Source organism: Achroia grisella, unplaced genomic scaffold (genome assembly GCF_030625045.1).
Source record: "Achroia grisella isolate CSIRO2021 unplaced genomic scaffold, CSIRO_AGI_Agris_v1 utg777, whole genome shotgun sequence".
Classification (NCBI taxonomy): Eukaryota; Metazoa; Arthropoda; class Insecta; order Lepidoptera; family Pyralidae; genus Achroia; species Achroia grisella.
This window is the reverse complement of record NW_026713017.1, coordinates 1,032,826-1,053,146: the sequence shown is the minus strand read 5'-3', so window position 1 is coordinate 1,053,146 and position 20,321 is coordinate 1,032,826. Positions and strand designations below refer to the sequence as shown.

Genomic DNA, 20,321 nt, shown 5'->3' with positions numbered 1-20,321 from the left:
ACCTATTCGGTTGTGGTTTTCAATAGAATTAAAAACCTAAATGGATGTTGCATCTTAAACTCATCCTAAGGATATAGATCATCATTCAGAACCTTTGTACTGGCATTTAAAATTAATTATTACTAATACATTTTTTTTAAATATGGGTATACTAAGTTGATAGCGAATGATAGATACCATAGTAGGCCTAATAAGTATAAAATTCATATTTCTGAGCAAACTGAATAAAAAAACAGACTCCCAAAGAATTCTTTACATTTACCTAATGATGCTATATTATTATAGTGTACAAATACATAGTAAATTGTTTATTAAAGCTGGAATTATACAAACTATATTAGCAGTCGACAACGTCGTATTTGATAGTCATCTAGGTATCTACCTCTACGGAACAAAACACATTGAAGCCCGTGGGACTCGAGCACTGCAATTCCTGAGGATTAAGCCTCTGTATTGAATCATATCACTGTAATATTCCTTTGAAAATGGAACACAGCTGTAAACTGCTTTTGCTACACTAATACCCCACAGCATTGTATATCCTATAATCCTCCCTATCCTATAATCATCGACGTCCATCTGTGTTACAAGCACTGCAATGTTATGCCATATCATACAATAACTATTATCTACATATTAATACTTTGTAACCCTTTTTACGAAATTTCGCGAACGGAGTATGAAATTTCGAACACTTAGTTTAAAATAAACTATTTTTTAGTTAAGTAAACGTGCGATGCGGACTTGTGTGACGGTATGACGTCATAGTACAGTCGTTCAGTCCGAATAAAATCAATTAGCGAATCGAGGTTTGTTTCTGTGCTCAAAATAATATATATATTAATACGTGTTTTTTGAAAATAGAACCTTTATAATGTTTAAAAATCAAATTTAAATTAATTATGGTCGTATTTTGACCAATGGGAGAGCACTAATTATTATTACTATTTGCTACCTATTTATTTACACCGCGTAAACACCATTGCGTTTTACGATTGTATCTATGCAAAAGCTTTGGACTCAAAAGGTTGTACAAAATAAAACGATTTCTCATAGGTGTGATATTTTATTTTCCTACAAACTAGTCAACGCCTATGTACAGCTCCGTACTGATTGCAATCAATACGAAAAGTATAGATTATTTCAATTTTGTGCGAAGTTTATAAAAACAAAACACTAAAACAAATTTATGTAACATAGCGTTATTCATAAAAACTTCAGAACCTATAAACCTATTTTAATCATAACGATGTCTCTTTCTCTCATGCTAAACTCTCAATTTGAAAGATTGAAACAAAAGTCTAATAGATTTATTAGAGATTCGAGTCTTTATGAATAATATTCACAATTTAATAGGATGCCTATATAACCGTGTAAAATACGGGCGGGAAAAGGAGATTGAATGACAGAGATGGAAGATTGTACATAGGAATAACTATCATGTTTACTTTATAGTCAAATTACTCCTTTTATATTGTGTAAATGTAATTTATATAGCTACCTACTATGAATTCATTCATATGAATTAGAATAAAATTAACGTTTTTAGAAAACGTTTCTAAAACCTAACTTTGGATAAATAAAACTTTATCACAGCGGTCTATGTAAATCTATTTATATTGTTGATATTAGAAAAAAAATATATGGAATTAAAAAGAAACAATAACAAAATATAATGGTTTTTAAATTTGTCAGCCCTAGCCAATTGCAGTACAAATTGGAATTATTTAACGCTAGCATAAATGAATATTGAAAACCCTATTTTTTATATAATATTTATCTATTTAACCTTTGCTTCGTTTAGATTCTTTCAATACGTCGTCCTCGGGTGTATCAGTGGTGTTACCTTCTATAGATTTCTTGTCTTTCAAAGCTTCCTTCACAGCGTCCACTAGGTTTTGAGGATCCGATATTGATATTTTGTTGCCTGTGAATATTTCAAACTAATAAAATAATAACTATACATGGTGTAAAAGTCCAGTGACAATGTTTATGAAATTAGATACAACTTTCCTCAATGAATAAAGACGTGATACAAAAGAAACCATGCTGTATAAATAAAATTGTACGATTTCGAATTGACTAGCCCCAAATTTTATTTAATGCATATATATATAATAATCCAGGACAAATGATACAGCACCATCTAGTTCCAAACTAAGCATAGCTTATGTTCTAGTTATGCTTATGCTTAGAACTGATATACATAGATACTTATATGTATATATTGCAAATGCAAACCTAATATGTGGTAGGGTAGGTAGGGTGGCGTATGCATAATAAGGTTGAAACCTTTCTTTTTAGAAATAGATAAACCGGATTCCGTATGACATATATAACAGATTCTGAATCGGCATACAAAAAAATCTTATATTTCAATCTTTATCCCTCGAGAAAAGTTGTTCAATTTCCCAAACACTATCATATTGAATATCATATTTAGTGTGCTCTGTAATATTTTTTGCGTTACACTTTACTAATGTAATTAATCTAACAAATAGTTACTCTACATATACGTAATACGTCATAATTTTGTATGACAACCATTACAGACGTTCCACACTCCATAAGAACACAAGATCTAAATGGTCCTAATACGCCAATTACAATACTAGATACGTGAATGCAACTCACATTAACATCAGAACTTCTTAGGTAAGATTATATTGTATCTCCTACAAAATAAACAAAACATTATTCCTGTATTTATTATAACTACACTTGCATTAGGGCTTAGTTTACTGTCCAAAAATCTAAAGGTAGCGAGTTTGAATCTCGTTGACGCGAAAAATCTTTGTAGGTTAATTACTGTTTCTTTTAGAAAGACGGTGATGGAACCAATGATAACAAAACAAAATTAATTCAAGAAACGGTGATAACGAACAGCAAAAGTCAATAATATCTGTCTACCCCACCACAGATAACCGTCGATAAAGTAAAGGACAGTAGGTAGTTCTCACATCTACACGCCTAACAGTGCTTTAAAATTCATTCAGTAACGTTAACTAAAGTTTTGCCGATTTTACCAAATGTAAGAGGAAATGTCCTACACATCCCATATGGTTGTAGCCCTCTCATGCATAAACAAAATTTCTCCTTTGGAATGTATCCACTCTATTACTGAAAAGATAAGAATTATAGCTCCTAAGAATTCTTTTCCTTCAATTATTATCCCTGACGGACGAATGAAAGGAAAAGCGCGAGTGCATTATCCTATGCAGGTTGCAATGCTACAGACCTCTGTAGCACCGAATAATATCCCAAACCCCTTAATAAAAAAAACATACAAAATACAGACTACTATACTCATAACCTTTTCTCTATACGCATAGGTTGTAACTTGTTAGAGGTGTATAGCATGATGGTGTAAGGCTCTGCTACAGGATTTAAATGAAACAACCAAATAGCATCGAATTCAATATATTCATAAAATCACTATTATACATTTTCAACAAATATAACCATCATACTATATCCCTTAATATGATAAACTCATTCACTACGCCACTGCTATTCACTCCATACTCTCAATCCAAATTCATAAATATAGTCACAAAATCGCATTAATGTTCATTATATAAATAACTGATAGTGTTGTTTTGTGACAGATATTTTTAAACGTAAGTAGTTATTCGTAAAAACGTCACCTCTATTAAACTATTATGTTCCGTCTCTTTCTTTCATATCAAGTGTGTGTCCTTCGTTCCTAGGTCTGAACTTCTGAATTCTCTACTAATCATCATCATCATCATCAGCCCACTGCAGTCCACAGCTGGACATAGGCCTCTCCCAAGTCCTGCTCTTCCAGTTTTTTCTCTACTAATATTTAAAATAATCTATATTATTCATTTTTAAAATTCCTGTGGCAGGGAACTTAGTTATTAATCATAGAAAAGTCAGTGTAGAATTCTAAAAAACTAATATTATCTATTTAAAGTTGCGAAATACTTTTCTAATTATTTATTTATTCAATCTTTATATTCAATTATAGTCCAATAATGATCTTATTACATTACTAACGTGTCATTTAGTGTTTCATGTTTGCCATAGCAATACTTTAAATAATCATACTAGATATTCATTCATCATCATAATCGTCGTCACTGAAATCTATTCACTAAAAAAAAACTTTTGAAAGTTGACTGATAGTCGCATCATCAAAAATCATAATCAAGGATAGGCATCCAGATTTAATACGAAAGAAAGAGATAGAATACATCAACTGCGAATATTATTTACTGACCGTTGTATTGTGTTAATTAATCGTATAAACAGATATACGAATAATAAACGAACTTTCGCGAATATATTCAAACGATAATATCACTCGCTTGTGATAATTTTAATTCGTAAACATTTCTACGTTATTATATAAGTTATTCGGAGAGTATCTTCGTAAACAGTCTCTTATTTTATTGATACTATAGGGAACAACTGTAAACCAGACACGCTGATAAATACAAAACAAATTTAATATACACAAATAAGCATTTTTTTTTTGTTTTAATGCTCTTGATAACAATATTTTATTGCTAACAGCACACGACAGGTCGATATGGCAATTGGATAATTGTCAAGAGGGTAATGTACGACTAGAAATTAGAATACAATATGTAAACATACATAGATAACCTTTTTCTCGTACCGTTAATTATAAAACGTTATAATTTTAAAAATATGTTTATATATTTATGTAGATAAGACGACTCCGAGAGGAGAAATAAAAAAAGCATTAATCGTTCGTACAACAATACATGGATCACATTTACATAACTTGACTATGTAGACCAATAATTAAGACAAAAAGATGTTTTTTTATGTAACTAGAAATGCAAGCTTACGGCCCGTAACCTTGTATTGCACTTCTAGTTACAGTTACCTACAGGTAAATTGCAACCAACACTAATATCACAAAAACTATGATGTAATAATATCTATATTATGCAAAAACAGTGAATTACCAAGACCTGTCGTGATTTAAGCATAACTATGTAATATTTAATATCATTTTAAACCACAGTTTAATCATAATAAATCAACGTCAAAAGTCTTACTTTTGAGTCTTTTATTGGTGACTTTACTTTGGAATTCATTTCACCATCATCACTTTTTAATGTTAGACATTTGGAAAACGTAACAATGCGTTTACGGTACTAACAAATTATTTGCATTCTATGTGCGTATTAGGTAGGCGTAATATCAATTATGTTAATAGAGGAATTTTATGTCCAATCAAAAATTTCTCAAATTCAAACTTAATATCCTTAAGAATTCAAATACTGTATAGTACTGTTTTGTGTAAATTGGCCTATAAAAAATCATGTTGCCGCTTTGGTCACTGTATACTATTGTAAGTACTATATGTGATAAATTTGAACTACCTTAGCACCTAAATAAATACTTACAAGCAGTGAAGATATTTTAGTATAAACTAAACATATCTTTATATAGTATAAAATGAATTGGCTTCCGCTGTCTGTTCGATAGATTGATTAAACTACGCATGGATTTTAATGCAGTTTTTAGTAGTAGATAATAAGAGGAAGGAGTAATTCAAGAGGAAGGTTTATATTTATAATACATGTACACCCGTGCCAAGCCGGCCCGGAAGCTAATATACTATGTAACTAATAGTACGCCCTATAGCAGGGAATGCAAATAAAATTGTAGTACCTTAAATAATAAATTACTAGTTAAGAGACAGAATTTTTTCGAATTATTGCTATGCAACTGATTTAAAAAGTTACTTGACTATTTACGCCTCATACAATTCTGGATTTTCTTTCTTTTGACGGTCTAATGTCCTTTCGTATCCTAGAGGCTTATCAAATTCCCCCCCACCCATTCTTTTATCCATATCTCTCAGATAATCATTCACTCCATATTTGTCTGTGGGTTCATTCATTATGGCAAACATACATATTATAACTGACATGCCGAATCCTACTAGAAAAGCCGGTTTGTTATTCCTATACGAATTTAATATGCTTTCGAAAAACGTCCAAGATTTATTATTGTCGCGAGTACTTTCATCTGTATCGCGATTCAACTGGTGTATTTTTTCCTTACTGTCCGTTTCGTTTGTTTTACTGCTATTATTTGATTTTTCTGTAAAATAAATGTACAGTTTTTTCTAACATGATTCATAAAAAATTCGGCCAATTTCAATATAATATAGCTTCTATCTATATTACTTTAAGATACCTTCTGCATATAATGCAATACTTAATTTAGAATTCAGATCAAAAACGTTCATTTAAGTAATTTTTAGTTCATTATACGAGTTTGTTAAAACCTAAAATCATAAACATATAAATGTCAAAATACGATTTTTTTATACTTCTATAATTTAAACAGGTTATAAGAGATGCATTTGTAGTATTGTTTCTCAATTGTCATCTTGTTACAAACTAGTTTATAAATCAGCATCTACTGAAGTCTTTAAGTTCTGTTTATTCATTTCATCTTACCATCTCTGTCGTATGAAACTCCATGTATTTGACCAGGCGTATCTTCTTCTATTTCTGCGTATGCGTACATAAGCGCCTTCTGCTTTTCTGACAGTGTTTTTGGTACCTGTAGATTTAAAAATATTGGATATTGAGACAGGCCGACGAAGTGTTCTGGGCCCATAACCTTTTTAAACGAGCAAATTAAACGATAATAATTTTATAAATACGTTAATTTTACGTATTAAACTCAGGTAATTTGCAGAAAAATACCTGAGCTGTTCTTAATGAAATTTCACATGAAGATAGATTATACCCATAAGGATGGGCATAGACTATTTATCAAAAAAAAAAGGGGTCATTTATTGTTAAATTTGGTAAACCTACTTTTAATAATAAGTAATTAAATTATAGTAAGTTGAGGGCAGATGCATCACTTCAAATTCCACAATGTATGTTACTTTGTAGGTGTATGTAATGAGGTGTATGAAATGAGAAATGTAAAATTTATTGCTTTTACAAAATAAAATAAACATAAACACCGAACGAAGCTTTGTCATCCGGTTAGTAACAAGTTAATATTTTCCATACCTGTATTTTAATATGCACATAGTGGTCCCCGTATCCGTGCTGGCTCACTCGCTTCATACCCTTGCGCGACAAACGGATAGTACTGTGTGACGACGTCCCCGGCATTATCTATAAATTTATTTATTTACTCTTTATTGCACCAGAAGTATATTACTAAGAACATAAACAGATAGTAAGTAATAAGACACAAAAGGCGGTTTTATCGCGTAAGCAATCTCTTCCAGACATCCTTTGGGTAGAGGAGAGAAGACAGAAAGTGGTAGATAGCGCAAGAATGGACTACAGAAATAAAAAAAAGGCATAGCAATACTAACTAATAATTTACAACTAAATAATACTACTTACATATATATACAATAAAAATAATTACCAACCTGTATTGTGTGGTCTTCATATAGACCCTGTATCCGAACTGTACCACCAAGTAAAGCTTGAGATATGGATATCTGAAAATAAAAAAAAAATTTTTTTTTGTATAATAAAGTTCAATTAAGTGAATCCAACTAAATATATAAATAAAAATATATACTATATTTAAAAATAATGAATGATGAAAAAGATTCAGCCTCTTGTGATACTTTTTTTCTACTATCCAATTCAGGCTACAGATTCAGTTGAGAATACAAACATAAAAATAATTCAGTAAATAAATAGACGCTATTCTACAACAAAAACAACTCGTCCAAACTAAATTTCTGGGACGACTTGTTGTACAGAATTTTATTTAACACTAGCTGTACCCGCGACTTCATCTGTGTGGAATTTAACTTTATTTTTCTAAAATAATCGAATTTTTCCTGCCAAAGTCCCGTCAAAATTGGTCCAACCATTTCAGAGATTAGCCGAAACAAACAGACAAAAATTGTAAAAAAAAATAATTTGGTGTATGTACCGTATTTATATTCATATGCATGTAGTAAAAAACGGTTATTACAATATTACAAACAGACACTCCACTTTTATTTATATGTATAGATTAATTCTTAATGATCACTTTAATTTTGTTGTAGGTACTAGTTGTACTTACTGTGCAATCAGTGTGAACATCGGGTCCATCTCGTTTGAAATAGCTAGAGCTCTCCACTTTGAATGTTATGAATATCTCATTGTTGCCGACTGCCATGCGGACGGTTTGACCATCCTCCACTCCAGCTGGCACGGGCACAGTTACTTTCTTACGTTGTACCTGCAAACAAACATAATTTATTATTTCCGTAGGTCAGGTAGGCACCATTAAGTGCCGTTTGCGTGAGGATTGTCTCTCGATGTAGATTATCTGTTTTCTAGTAACATAGGCACATAAAACAGATCCTAAACTGTTTGGCGATCAGACCACGACTCAGAACACTCAACACTAAGCTTCCAAGCCATATCCTCTCTGGATTAATTGCCTGATGATGCTTCATCCAGTGACGAAATACGTACACAATATGGGTGTAGATCAAATAACAGTAGGAATTTATTCACTTTGACACATAAACGCTTCTGGTAGCGGTGGTCAGGTTTCCACACTGAATAATTGCGGTCTCACACATGCGATGTGACCGCAATTAAGGAAAATAATAGAAATCCATTAAATAAAGAAATAGACTTCCGCCAAATAATACCTAATTCGACAAAAAATATAACAATACAATATTTTTTTATATAATTGCAATATCCTTTGATATCATAATTTCCCTTAGTAAGACTTACTTAAGATATATTATTCGAGAGTGCATAAACTACATGTTATGTTAATATCATGAGCTGCCGAAACAACGTGGGCCATTAGTAATCAATATTTGATAAAAGTAATTAAATTTAACCATTTAAAACGTATAACAAAACTACTTACAGACTGTCCTTTGCCCTCGCATTCTGTGCAGGGGAATTTAATTAGCATCCTAGTACCGTGACAATGTCGACACGTGGAACGCATTACGAATGGACCTGAAAAATTGTAACCTTGCATTTAACCTATAATTTATATATAACATTTCCAACAGTATTTCACGCCGAAAAATCTTGCCAATAGATCTTGCTGTAGAACAGCTAAATCTTATCTTCATAATATTATAACCACGAAAGTTTGTGAATATGGATGTTGTTACGCTTTCACGCAAAAACTACTGAAAGGATTTTGATAAAAATTTACAGTAATATAACTTATGCATCAGAATGACACAGCCTATAAATTTCATGCGAGTGAAACTGCAGTCACAGCTAATAAGAAATAAATCTAAAAACGAACCTCGTGAAAATGTCTCCATTCCTGTACCATTGCAGTATGTGCACTTGATAGACTTGGTGCCTGGCTCGCATCGGGAGCCCGTACATTTGGGACAAGTGTCAACCACATTGATATTTATATCCTTATTCACGCCACGTGCTGCCTCTGTGAATCGGAGGTTTACGATCACCTGAAAAAGGTATTTCAGATTAACGCTATGTATTTATAAATTGTAGCAACGAGCAAATGACCTTCAGCCCCACCTGATGCCAAGTATTGCGGCCGCCCATAAGCACTCCAACGTAGCACAATATAAACATAGTAGAATTGCTGGTAAGTTTTTTAAGAAGGCATCAGCTCTTTTTCTTGAAATTTTCAATATATTATCGATTCTCAACTCGTAATAGATATTTTGTTGCAAATATATACAAAATGCACAAAGCAAGACAGCTAGAATAATAAAACATATATACCTAGTAATGCTAACATTTGCAGCATTTTTTATTCATATCAGATAATGGAATGGTTCACCTCCCGCGCTAACAGTATACACTTATGGGGCACCAGTCAGTGATGATAAGATAAGATGACCATCAGGTCAGATCGGCTGCCCATCATGGCAAATTCACCAGAAATCTATTACAATGGTTTCCAAGGGAAACCATGTATAGGTGAACCTGACATACATTGCTGACTATGGGTCTATCAATCCACATTACTACCAATCCCCTTCCCCTTTTTAGTATATTATGCAGGAATCAAAATCATGACCATCATAATTTGACATCCCACTTAAATAAAGAAAATCAATATTAGAAATGAGAAAAATTATCTTTTTTTGTGAATTCACCAATATAATATTTCTTACCTCTCTTGCTGCACCAAATCCAAACTGGCTCTCAGCAAAATCATTGAATGTTTCACTCTTGAAGCCAGCGTCTCCAAAGATTTTCCGGAACAATTCCTCGGGGTCTATTGTAGACTTGTACTGCCACTGGTGTGTGAACCCATCAGTGCCGCTTGGTCCACTGCCCATTCCCATTTGCTCTGATGTTGTACCATATGTATCATATTGTTTGCGTTTATTCTCATCTGAGAGAATCTAGAATGTCATTTTAAACTTTTATCACAGCTGTTTACAATTTTATACATTATATTGCATATATTATTAATGGTTCCATTAATAATATATAATATAATATTATGTAGCAAAATAGAATATAATGTAGTACAACTTCTTATATTTAGTATTTTTTTATTATACATTCTTTATATCAGTTAATTGTCAATAAATCAGTTGCATTAAGTCTATCTAGTGTAATTTTATATTGAAATTTTTTTATATATATAATTCAAAGGTGACTGACGGACTGAAATTTGGCATGCAGGTAGATGTTATGGGATAAAATAGGGAATGAAAGTTTGTATGAAACTATGTCAATTTTATGTCAAATAACTAAATTTCATTTCATTTCATTTCAAACACTAAAATTGTGGAAAATTTATACATAAGTATTGATCACGATTGAGGTCAATTTAAAAGGTTACAGGAGGAATTTACTAATTAGAAAGCAAAGATGGTTCTATTAAGGAGCTTTAAATATTATACATTATATAATCCTGCATAATTTTGAAATAGATAGATTTAAAAAGGTCTGTACAGTTAAATAAAGTCAGTATTTGTGTGTATGTTTGATGTTATAAATTTATAAAAATAATACAATGATTACTCTCATCATATAAGAGTTAAGTAACACATTTAGTTTTGGTATTCATTAAATTTGGCTATATATTTAAGACTAACCTCATAAGCTTCAGACACCTCCTGGAATTTCTTCGAGGCTTCTGGATCAGATTTATTGGCATCTGGGTGATACTTTTTTGCAAGATCATAATAAGCCTTTTTTATATCCTTTCCTGATGCATTTTTGGACACACCCAGGACTTTGTAATAATCAGCTCTCGCTTCTAAGCTTCGGGAGGTATGAAATTGTCGATAATTGTGACCTAAATTACCTAAATAATTTTTTGAGGTTAGGTTTTCAAAATTCCAATAATGAAGCAATAAAATTTTAGACTTTAAAATGAAGTCAATTATTATATAGAGTACAAAGCAGTAATTAATATAAAGAAATTTGAAGTCTTTAATTGTTTTGAAACCATGAAAAACTTACATTTTATTATTATATGCGGGAATTTGACACCACCTAAAAGAGGACCGCTAATATACTGATCACAACTATTTCTACACCCATGCAGGAACCGACAAGGAGTTCTAGAGATATTGCTTGAAATAACCGCACTAATTGTTTTTGGATTTAAAAATCCGAGGATACTTCGAGTTGGTGCCATTTTGGAAGAAAAAGAAAGACAAATTGACAATTGATTTGACACATTATGTACAAAGTTCAGACAATTTTAGTTGACTTTGACATTAACATTTGACAGTGATAATCGGTGTTACAATATTGAGAGACCAATTTCTTATCTGAAAGAAATTCTTTATTACTATATTATTTAAAAACAAATTGACTTAACTGAGTAAAAATATTGGTCTTCATGGCATTTTATGTAAACTAACTGGTAAATCAGAAGTTTCTAACTTCTGATTGACTGAGTCATTACATACACGATACATAGGTACATAGTAAACATTCACGTATTTAATATAAATATAAGGTAGTCTTCTCGAACAGAAAATAGTTTCTTAATTTTAGCTCCATCTACAATTACAGAAGCACTATTGCTTCCGATGCGTCCCCATCGAAAGTATATTTTTAACAATGTATAATTTTTTTTTGTACAATCAGTATTAATTATAAGTGTTTATTTGGTTTGCTTATCCTTCGATATCAGCAGAAATTATTTTCTATTCACAAACCCTAAATCTATTAGTAGGTATAAATTATTATAACATAAATAAAAGTTTTTTAATTAAAATGAAATGGTCCACTAGTAAAAAATAAAGTACACGAAATTAATTCAGTCACCGTATTGGCAGATGGCGTGGAGAATTTATTATGAACTAAACTCAAAGGTTTCCAGTAGGCACCATGTGGCGGTTGCTCTGATATAGTACTGCTCTTCATTACTATATAACTTGACCGAAATTCCCTCTGGGTAAATGGATTATTAAAACCAATGCAATTACATAATGCAGTTATGTCTTAAGTTTTGCGTGAAAAAGTAATAAACATCCACAGTCACTATCCATCGTTCCTAATATTAATAAGAAGTCTGTCAACTAAACGTGTTAATCCATGTGGAAATGCCGCGCAAGAGTGACAAATAGTGACAGGGCATACAAGTGGTTTATCAAGATATCTCCTTGTATTTCCTGTCTTTTTTTTGTTTTCAATAATCACTCTACATATTTTTTCCAATAATATAATATTCTATATTGTGATACGTGTGCATATCGAATCTATTTTTTTTTCCAATCAACGTAGTATTTCTGTAATTGTATTTTTTTTTATAGTAGATTTAGTACAAATAGAGTTAGAACTTGGCAACATTATATTCCTGGGCAACGGTAGGCAAGATGATTTATAAACAAAAATGAGCTTACAAAATGCCAATTATTCTTATCAATTTTGAGATAAAAGTTATAGTATACATCTTTAAGTGTAGCACGCAATAGTTAAAATTATATTCTAAGTTAATGTGAATCGCTACAATGGCTTCAATTAATGTTCGTGACCAAAAAATCGAACAGCAAGTGAGTAACTTTTCCGATAATCCAAATTATTGAATAATCATCGAATATTCTGAATAAACCACTGGCACATTCTTGTTTTAGCGACAGCTAATGGAAATAAAAATGAAACAGAAAAGACAGAATTCTGGAATGGTGCAGGCGAATGATTTAAGGGTTGGTTCCGCCAAGCGGCCTATATCTGGAAGCCGTTCGCGCGAACTACACGGTATTTTTAATTTTAAATATGGAACCGTTTTCAACTTCTTTGAATGTTTCGTTCTGATATATGCATGAGCTGTGTTTTGAGTACAATTTTATTTTTGTTATGCGCTTTTTTTATAACAGGCTATGATGGTCCGATGCAATTCCTTATGTCGCCCGTCAATCCAGACCAAGTAATACCCCTCCAAACAAATAGAATGTCAACCTATGATGGTAAGTAAACCTATAAATTTATGTACCTAACCACTGCATTTCTATGCTGCATGTGACTGTGTATTTTTTTATTTAAATTTAAAAAATACTTTGTCTCATTTATGGCTGTCTTTATTACTATAATATAACATTTTACTACGGTAACTTCAGCAGTTATAATTTCAAACTTTTTAATTTATTCTTCTATTTTTTATGACTTATAATGGCCTAAGAGCTCACAGATAATCTATTAGAATGTAGTAAACATTATTTTTAAGAATAAATATTCTTGTGGATATTACACAAGATGCCTTTATACTATGGGTATCACAATATATTGTATAATATTCTCTATAGAGAGACCAGAGCAGTGGCAGACTAAGGCTAAAGTGGGCCCTAGGCAACATTTTAATTCTGGGCCTATTTTTCAATCACACATACTTTGCGTTTGGTATTATTAAAAATTATGGGTAACTTAGTCTACCTCACCGGACCAGAGATAAATTTAGTACAAAATTATTTCATTTGGTTCCTCTGTCACGTCTATATCGCCCACCAAGCAGTTTACTATGTAGGCTATGTTTTTGTTGCGTAAGATAAGGCAGTGAAATCATAGGGTATGGAGACATAATTCTTCTCTTAATTTTAATGTTCTGGAATGGTGAGGGATACCACAGATATATAATGTCCATGGTGCTGTTCATGTATCAACAATATACTACTTACCATTAAGTGGCAATTTATTTTCCATTCCAGTTACCTAAAATGGAATATATTATGATTTCTGAAAGTTGTGGTGGCGTATCCTCAAACTAGAATATGCTTTTTCTATGTATAAGGCAAAATTAATATATGGGAAATTAATGAATGAATAGAAGGAAACTGTGTAATAATATAATACATTAATGAGTACTGAATACTAAATGGAAAACCTACATTAACTCAATAGAAGGCAAATTACCTGTGTTGTAATCTCATTATTTTTTATTAATATGTATGGGAGTTTATAAAGTTATCATTTACATTATTATACTGTTATAGTATTAAGTATAGATCTGTATTTTTTCTATTAATATGGTATAACGCCCCCCCTCCCCCGTTCTAACAGTATACACTGGTGAGGAACCAGTGGAAGGTGATGACATAATTAACCATGATGGTTTCCATGTGGAGGTCAAGCTGACCAATTGTGGTTATCAATGTAGCCACAAGTTAGTTATGTTAGTAATGTGAACTACTAACTCCAATACTAGTAATGTATCATGTCAGTTTGACTTCCAAGCGATTCCCTCTGGAAACCATCATGTTACATTCCTGGTGAATTTGCTACTATGGGCTAACTGATCTGACCTCATACTCATCTTCATTCTTTTCCATTCTTCACTGCCCCCCACCCCCACCCTACCCCAGCGGTATACAAATAGCGCAGGTGTACAATTCCATTATCATACATAAAAGAAACAGTACAGCTTAGTCTATAAAAACAGTAGAGCCATCCATGACTAACAGTCCCCTTGTGGATGTATATTGACCAATTAGATCTGGCACTCTAACTAGAACTTGAATTATTCACAGTGTAGGCATAAATGATAAATTCATTGAAGCTCAATATTCCACATAGGTATTACTCATTATCTATAGTTACATAACGTGTTCTTTGTACCATATTGACTCAATTACTACGAATGAGGATCAACAACAATGAGTAATACCTAATAAGGTAATATTCTATTGGAAAAATAGATAAAACATATTTCAATTGTGATAAACCTAACTTACTACTACTAAGTTAGGTATAGGAAAAAAGATTTACAGTAAATAGTTCGAATAAATAATATTCAAGCCATGAAAAGAACGACTGTAAGCGACTTGTACGTCGATAAGTCTTATGTATAAAATTCTCGTGTCACAAGAATAGTTACACCTCCGAAACGGCTTGACCGATGTTTATGAAATTTTATATGCATAATCAGTAGTTTTAAATAATGTTATTGATGTTTGTAGTATTTGCTATAGAAATATAAACCTCTTTTAATGACTGATAATGGTATGATGCTCATCATGGAGAATTTTAGAAATTTACCACGATAGATTCTAGGGCGGCCGCGTGGTGGTCGATGTGGAATGGTACATGGCTAGCAATAGGCCTACTATCCTTATTATTAACAGTATCCTAGTATAGATTAAGTGTGTGGTGTGATATTACACCATATATTAAAACCTATAATCATACAACAGTGCTCCAGAAACAAACCTGAATACTCAAGTATAGGAAACACCATGCCGTGTAAAATCAATTAGTAATAAAATATTTCCAGAGCTTGGCAATCAAATAGAAGTGCTCACAGTTGGTGATGGATCTGGAAGCGGGGAGGAAGAAGAGGAAAGTGTGCCGGTGTGCAGTGTGGGTCGGGACGCCAGCGCTGATGACGTGTGCGCTGATGCTGCAGTGGCTCCGATGCAAGCGAGGACTGCGAATCGTGATGTTTCACCCAGCCAGGTATATCAATATTAGTTGACCCGCACAACTTCGTCTGCGTTTTCCTTGCATTTCCCTTCCTTCATCTTCACCTTCTGCAATATTTTTCATTGCAGCTCCACTGCTATTGGTTGTAGCGTAATGTTATAGCATAAAGCCTGCCTCGACCATTGGACTATCCAACACGAAAATAATTTATATATATATTATAATTTATATATTATAATATATAAAGCTGAAGAGTTTGTTTGTTTGAACGCGCTAATCTCAGGAACTACTGGTTCGAGTTGAAAAATTATTTTCGTGTTGGATAGTCCAATGGTCGAGGCAGGCTTTAAGTTAGTATAGATTTAATTACTCTCAACTTAGTTTAAAAAGAAGGTGCACAATTCAAATGTTCAATACCTTAGTGAATAGTTTTATATTATTTTATCTATATATGTATATGAGTCCCGATTTCCCCTGGTCATGGCATCACGCGTGAACGGTTCCACCGATTTGTTGTGTTTATTATTGTCATATAGTTCTTGTGAAAAAAAAATAAAAACACTATTATTTTTTTATTAATTTATCAAGGACCTTGTCATAACATTATAATGCCAGTGTAAGTTACAGTGCCAACTTACCTTTGTGGGTACCGAAATTATGGACTAGGTAAAATAATTTTAATCTATAATTTCGTATAAAGATAGAGTTCTAAATTGACATAGATTAAAAATACTTACAAACACATGACATGACATACATAAATATTTAACGATTGACAATACAAATAATGACGTAATACAGCGATACCTAAGAAACAAAAGCGCACACCTCTGAAGAGGTAACTTGCGAATCTCAACAAATTTGTAAATATCGTATTAATAAGTTGAAATAAACGTTTTTTACTACATGCATATTAATATAAATATTGTATATACACCCTAAATAACATTTTTTTTTAATTTTGTCTGTCTGTCTGTTTGTTCCGTCGAATCTTTAAAATGACTGGACCGATTTTGACGGGATTTTTTTAGCAGGTAGCTGATGTAATAAGGAGTAATTTAGGTCACTTCTATTTTAGAAAAATAATGTTAAATTCCACGCGAACAAAGTTGCGGGTGCAGCTAGTTAAACGTGTATGAGAACTGTTATTGGGGAATTTTATAACATAATAGCACCCAATATGTTATTATTTTTATTATTATTATGAATTATTTTCAGTGTACAAAATAAACAATTCTCTTTCTTTCTTTTCTTTCTTTCAATACAATGACTGTTAAAATTTTTACTTATTTATCGGTGAGTTTGTGCTCAGAAACGGCTGTGTTGTATCTCAGAAACGGCTAAACCGATTTGGGTATGGTTTTCAATCATATGCTAAATATATTGTGGTAAACTTCACTTAAAATTCATTGTTTGTTTGATTTTAATCGATTACAAATAAAATAAATAAAGATAAATTATTGTTATTCTGAATACCACGGGGTATGAAATTGCGAGCTCAGTTAGTTATAAAGTAAAATTTAATACTTCAACATGAATAATTCATACAGTAATTTGCAAATAACTCGAGGCTCGTCGACATGAAATGAGCTTAACCGTATCAGTTGATTTATGATAACAATGTCTTATCTAAACTATTATGCAAATATTCAATTTAATATTACGTCCATGATGAAAAGGTTGATATTTGTATAACACTGCCATTTCTGCCGGTAAAGGTGTCGTGATTCAAAACTTTGTAATATCACAGTATTGTATAGTTGCGATTTAATTCTACAGATAAATTAAATCAATTCAACTAATATTATGAATCTTTGTGAGTATGAATGGATGTTTGTTACTCTTTCACGCATAAATTATGGAACGGATTTTGAAGACACTACTATAACTTACCATCATCAGAATAATATATAGGCTATAATTAATAAATATATTGTGTAAATTGGGTAAGTGTGATGCAGACGAAGTTGCGCGGGTCAGCTAGTTTATTCATGTGGGACATTTTAGTCACTTATGCTAGGCAAGATTTTGTATCAATATTTTATAAATAAAAGTATTTTGATTAGATTTGAGAGAGAATGCTAGTTTTATATAGCGTTCTCATTTTATGATGTGTTATTAATAATGGGGAATAGTGATCCCATTGCTAGTGATATACCATGTCAGGATGACATCCATGAAGTCCTGGAGACTATCGTGACTAATTCCTGGTGAATTTGTCACTATGAATTAACTGACCTGATCTCATGCTCATCCTATCGTCCTCCAGTGGTGCCCCACCAGCGTATACCGGTAGAGCATACGGGTTCATCATTTAATGTCCATCAGAAAACAGTATGAAACAATTTAATCATAATACACAATATTTGTATAAAATATCCAAATAATACTTTGTTCAGACGGCGGAAATAGAAGGGTCCGTAGAGGGCGCTGTAGAAACGTTTGTGGTGACACCAGCAAAGCACGGCACGCTGTACAAGTGTCGAATAGCACGGGATCGCAAAGGCATGGATCGTGGGTTGTATCCCACATACTTCCTGCATTTAGAGAAGGATTATGGGAAGAAGGTGTTTCTATTAGCCGGTATGTACATTTAGCTTCGGATGCTACTAGTATGGTCTGGTCTGCTCTGATCACTATCTCTGATTTATCAATTTTACTCCAATAATTGTTTACTTATTTTACTCTGGCGAAGTGGTACTATTTGGTAGTTTGTATAAAACATATTAAATATGTAAAGTTGAACTATAAAGTCTGCATAAAACAACTGTTTAGGACAAGTATTTAAAAGAGCAGTTAGGTTTCTTAATATTTTTTTATTAAAAAAAAATACTATTCATATTTGCTTACTAGTCTACTAAAAACATCTGCCCAGTTTGTAGTAAAAACTTAATTAAAATGAGTAACTTAAAATTATAAACTTAAGTAGTCCTGTAGCGTATTTCGCGGGTTCATTCCCTGCAAACAATATATAAAATCTTCTCTCTAACTAATATTAAATCAGATAAATGTTTTATAACGTTATTAATGTCAACAGCACGCAAACGCAAGAAGTCCGCAACGTCCAATTACTTAATCTCTACGGATCCAACGGAGTTGACCCGCACCGCGGACAGTTTTGCGGGCAAACTGCGGTCCAACTTGCTCGGAACTGCGTTTACGGTATATGACAACGGGAAAGCTTGGAGGAAACACGACCATGCGCGCACGAGGCACGAACTTGCCGCTGTTGTATATGTAAGTACAGAAATAATAGTTACGCAGGTCATAACAATCTCTGATTGGATAGTCATCTATCATACGGGATTTAGTGGGAGCCAAAAATAGCATTTACTACTGTCTGCTAAACTTCTTTTTATTTCTCCGTCTTATTCTATTGTTTTTTCATTCTATTTCTATTGTTTTACCCGCATACTTTCTCTCTCAGTCGCACACATCTATGTTTCCCTTTCACGCAACGTTTCACTTTATGCATGAAGCTATCCAATATCCATAATAATTAATAACACAATGCTACAAGGGTATAGAGATTGTGTCAGTGAAACAATGTACTATGTCTGGTCAATCACTATCCGATCCCCCTAGTAACCATCATGTTTACTTGCTGATGAATATACCATCTTAGGCTATTTGAACAGACTGACTTCATCCTCATGCTATCATCTTTCGCTAATGCTCCGCCAGCGTATACTTTAATGCAGCCGTGTGCATAATCTATTTAAAAAAACATGAAATATCTTTTCCAGGACACAAACGTTTTAGGGTTCAAAGGCCCACGCAAAATGACGGTTATCCTGCCGGGCATGACGCCTGACAGGCAACGGGTCACTATCGCCCCTCAAGATGATAGCGAGACTCTCCTCGAACGTTGGAAGAGTCAAACGCTGGACGATATAGTGGTGCTCCATAACAAGACGCCGGTGTGGAACGACGAAACTCAATCGTACGTACTGAACTTCCACGGCAGAGTGACCCAGGCAAGTGTTAAGAATTTTCAAATCGTCCACGAGTCAGAACCAGATTATGTTGTCATGCAGTTCGGTAGGATATCGGAGGATGTTTTCACTATGGACTTTAGGTATCCATTATGCGCCCTCCAAGCGTTTGGTATAGCACTTAGCTCATTTGACAGCAAATTGGCATGTGAATAAGTTTTTATGTGACTATAATATGTAGTTTTTTTAATGTTGATGTTGAAATAGGGTTAGGCATTACCATTATATCAAGCCTGAAATCAGGTAGAATAATCATGAAACTGATCTTTCAACTAGAAACAAAGTAGAAGTCTGTAAATAGTTTCTTACTTAACTTTCTATCTTTTTCATGTTACTCACATTATCTCACAGTAGTTTATATGAAGGTGTTAATTATTTTCAATCTTTAACTTTGCTTCTTTAAGAAAGTTATTAAGTATTACATTCACCAGGAACCAAATGGTAAAATATATAAAAAAATCAACTTGTCATTTTAAATTTATAATTCATGTACTAC

General features: G+C 32.6%; 2 protein-coding genes across 6 annotated transcripts; one reads left to right on the top strand and one right to left on the bottom strand.

Annotated features, from left to right (window-relative positions):
- Positions 1-1,061: 1,061 nt before the first annotated feature.
- Positions 1,062-11,616, bottom strand: LOC131850596 (protein tumorous imaginal discs, mitochondrial-like). Of its 3 annotated transcripts, XM_059200889.1 has the most exons (11): positions 11,427-11,616; positions 11,057-11,268; positions 10,121-10,354; positions 9,274-9,442; positions 8,878-8,972; positions 8,068-8,226; positions 7,415-7,486; positions 7,041-7,148; positions 6,471-6,576; positions 2,635-2,675; positions 1,871-1,927 (listed from the first exon to the last, which is right to left on the bottom strand). In XM_059200889.1, exons 1-10 carry the CDS (start codon positions 11,602-11,604, stop codon positions 2,662-2,664), a joined length of 1,347 nt encoding a protein of 448 aa, XP_059056872.1. In that variant the 5' UTR covers positions 11,605-11,616; the 3' UTR covers positions 1,871-1,927; positions 2,635-2,661. The 3 variants fall into 3 exon arrangements, with proteins under 3 accessions (XP_059056871.1, XP_059056872.1, XP_059056869.1); XM_059200888.1 differs by lacking the exon at positions 2,635-2,675 and having other exon boundaries at positions 1,062-1,927; XM_059200886.1 differs by lacking the exons at positions 1,871-1,927; positions 2,635-2,675 and adding an exon at positions 4,883-6,108.
- Positions 11,617-12,804: 1,188 nt separating this feature from the next.
- On the top strand, positions 12,805-20,168 carry LOC131850597 (protein king tubby). 3 transcript variants are annotated; one of them, XM_059200891.1, is made up of 7 exons: positions 12,805-12,970; positions 13,052-13,175; positions 13,295-13,384; positions 15,712-15,863; positions 18,230-18,413; positions 18,868-19,067; positions 19,577-20,168. In XM_059200891.1, exons 1-7 carry the CDS (start codon positions 12,929-12,931, stop codon positions 19,979-19,981), a joined length of 1,197 nt encoding a protein of 398 aa, XP_059056874.1. In that variant the 5' UTR covers positions 12,805-12,928; the 3' UTR covers positions 19,982-20,168. The 3 variants fall into 3 exon arrangements, with proteins under 3 accessions (XP_059056874.1, XP_059056873.1, XP_059056875.1); XM_059200890.1 differs by having other exon boundaries at positions 15,682-15,863; XM_059200892.1 differs by lacking the exon at positions 13,295-13,384 and having other exon boundaries at positions 15,682-15,863.
- The last annotated feature ends 153 nt before the right edge of the window (positions 20,169-20,321 follow it).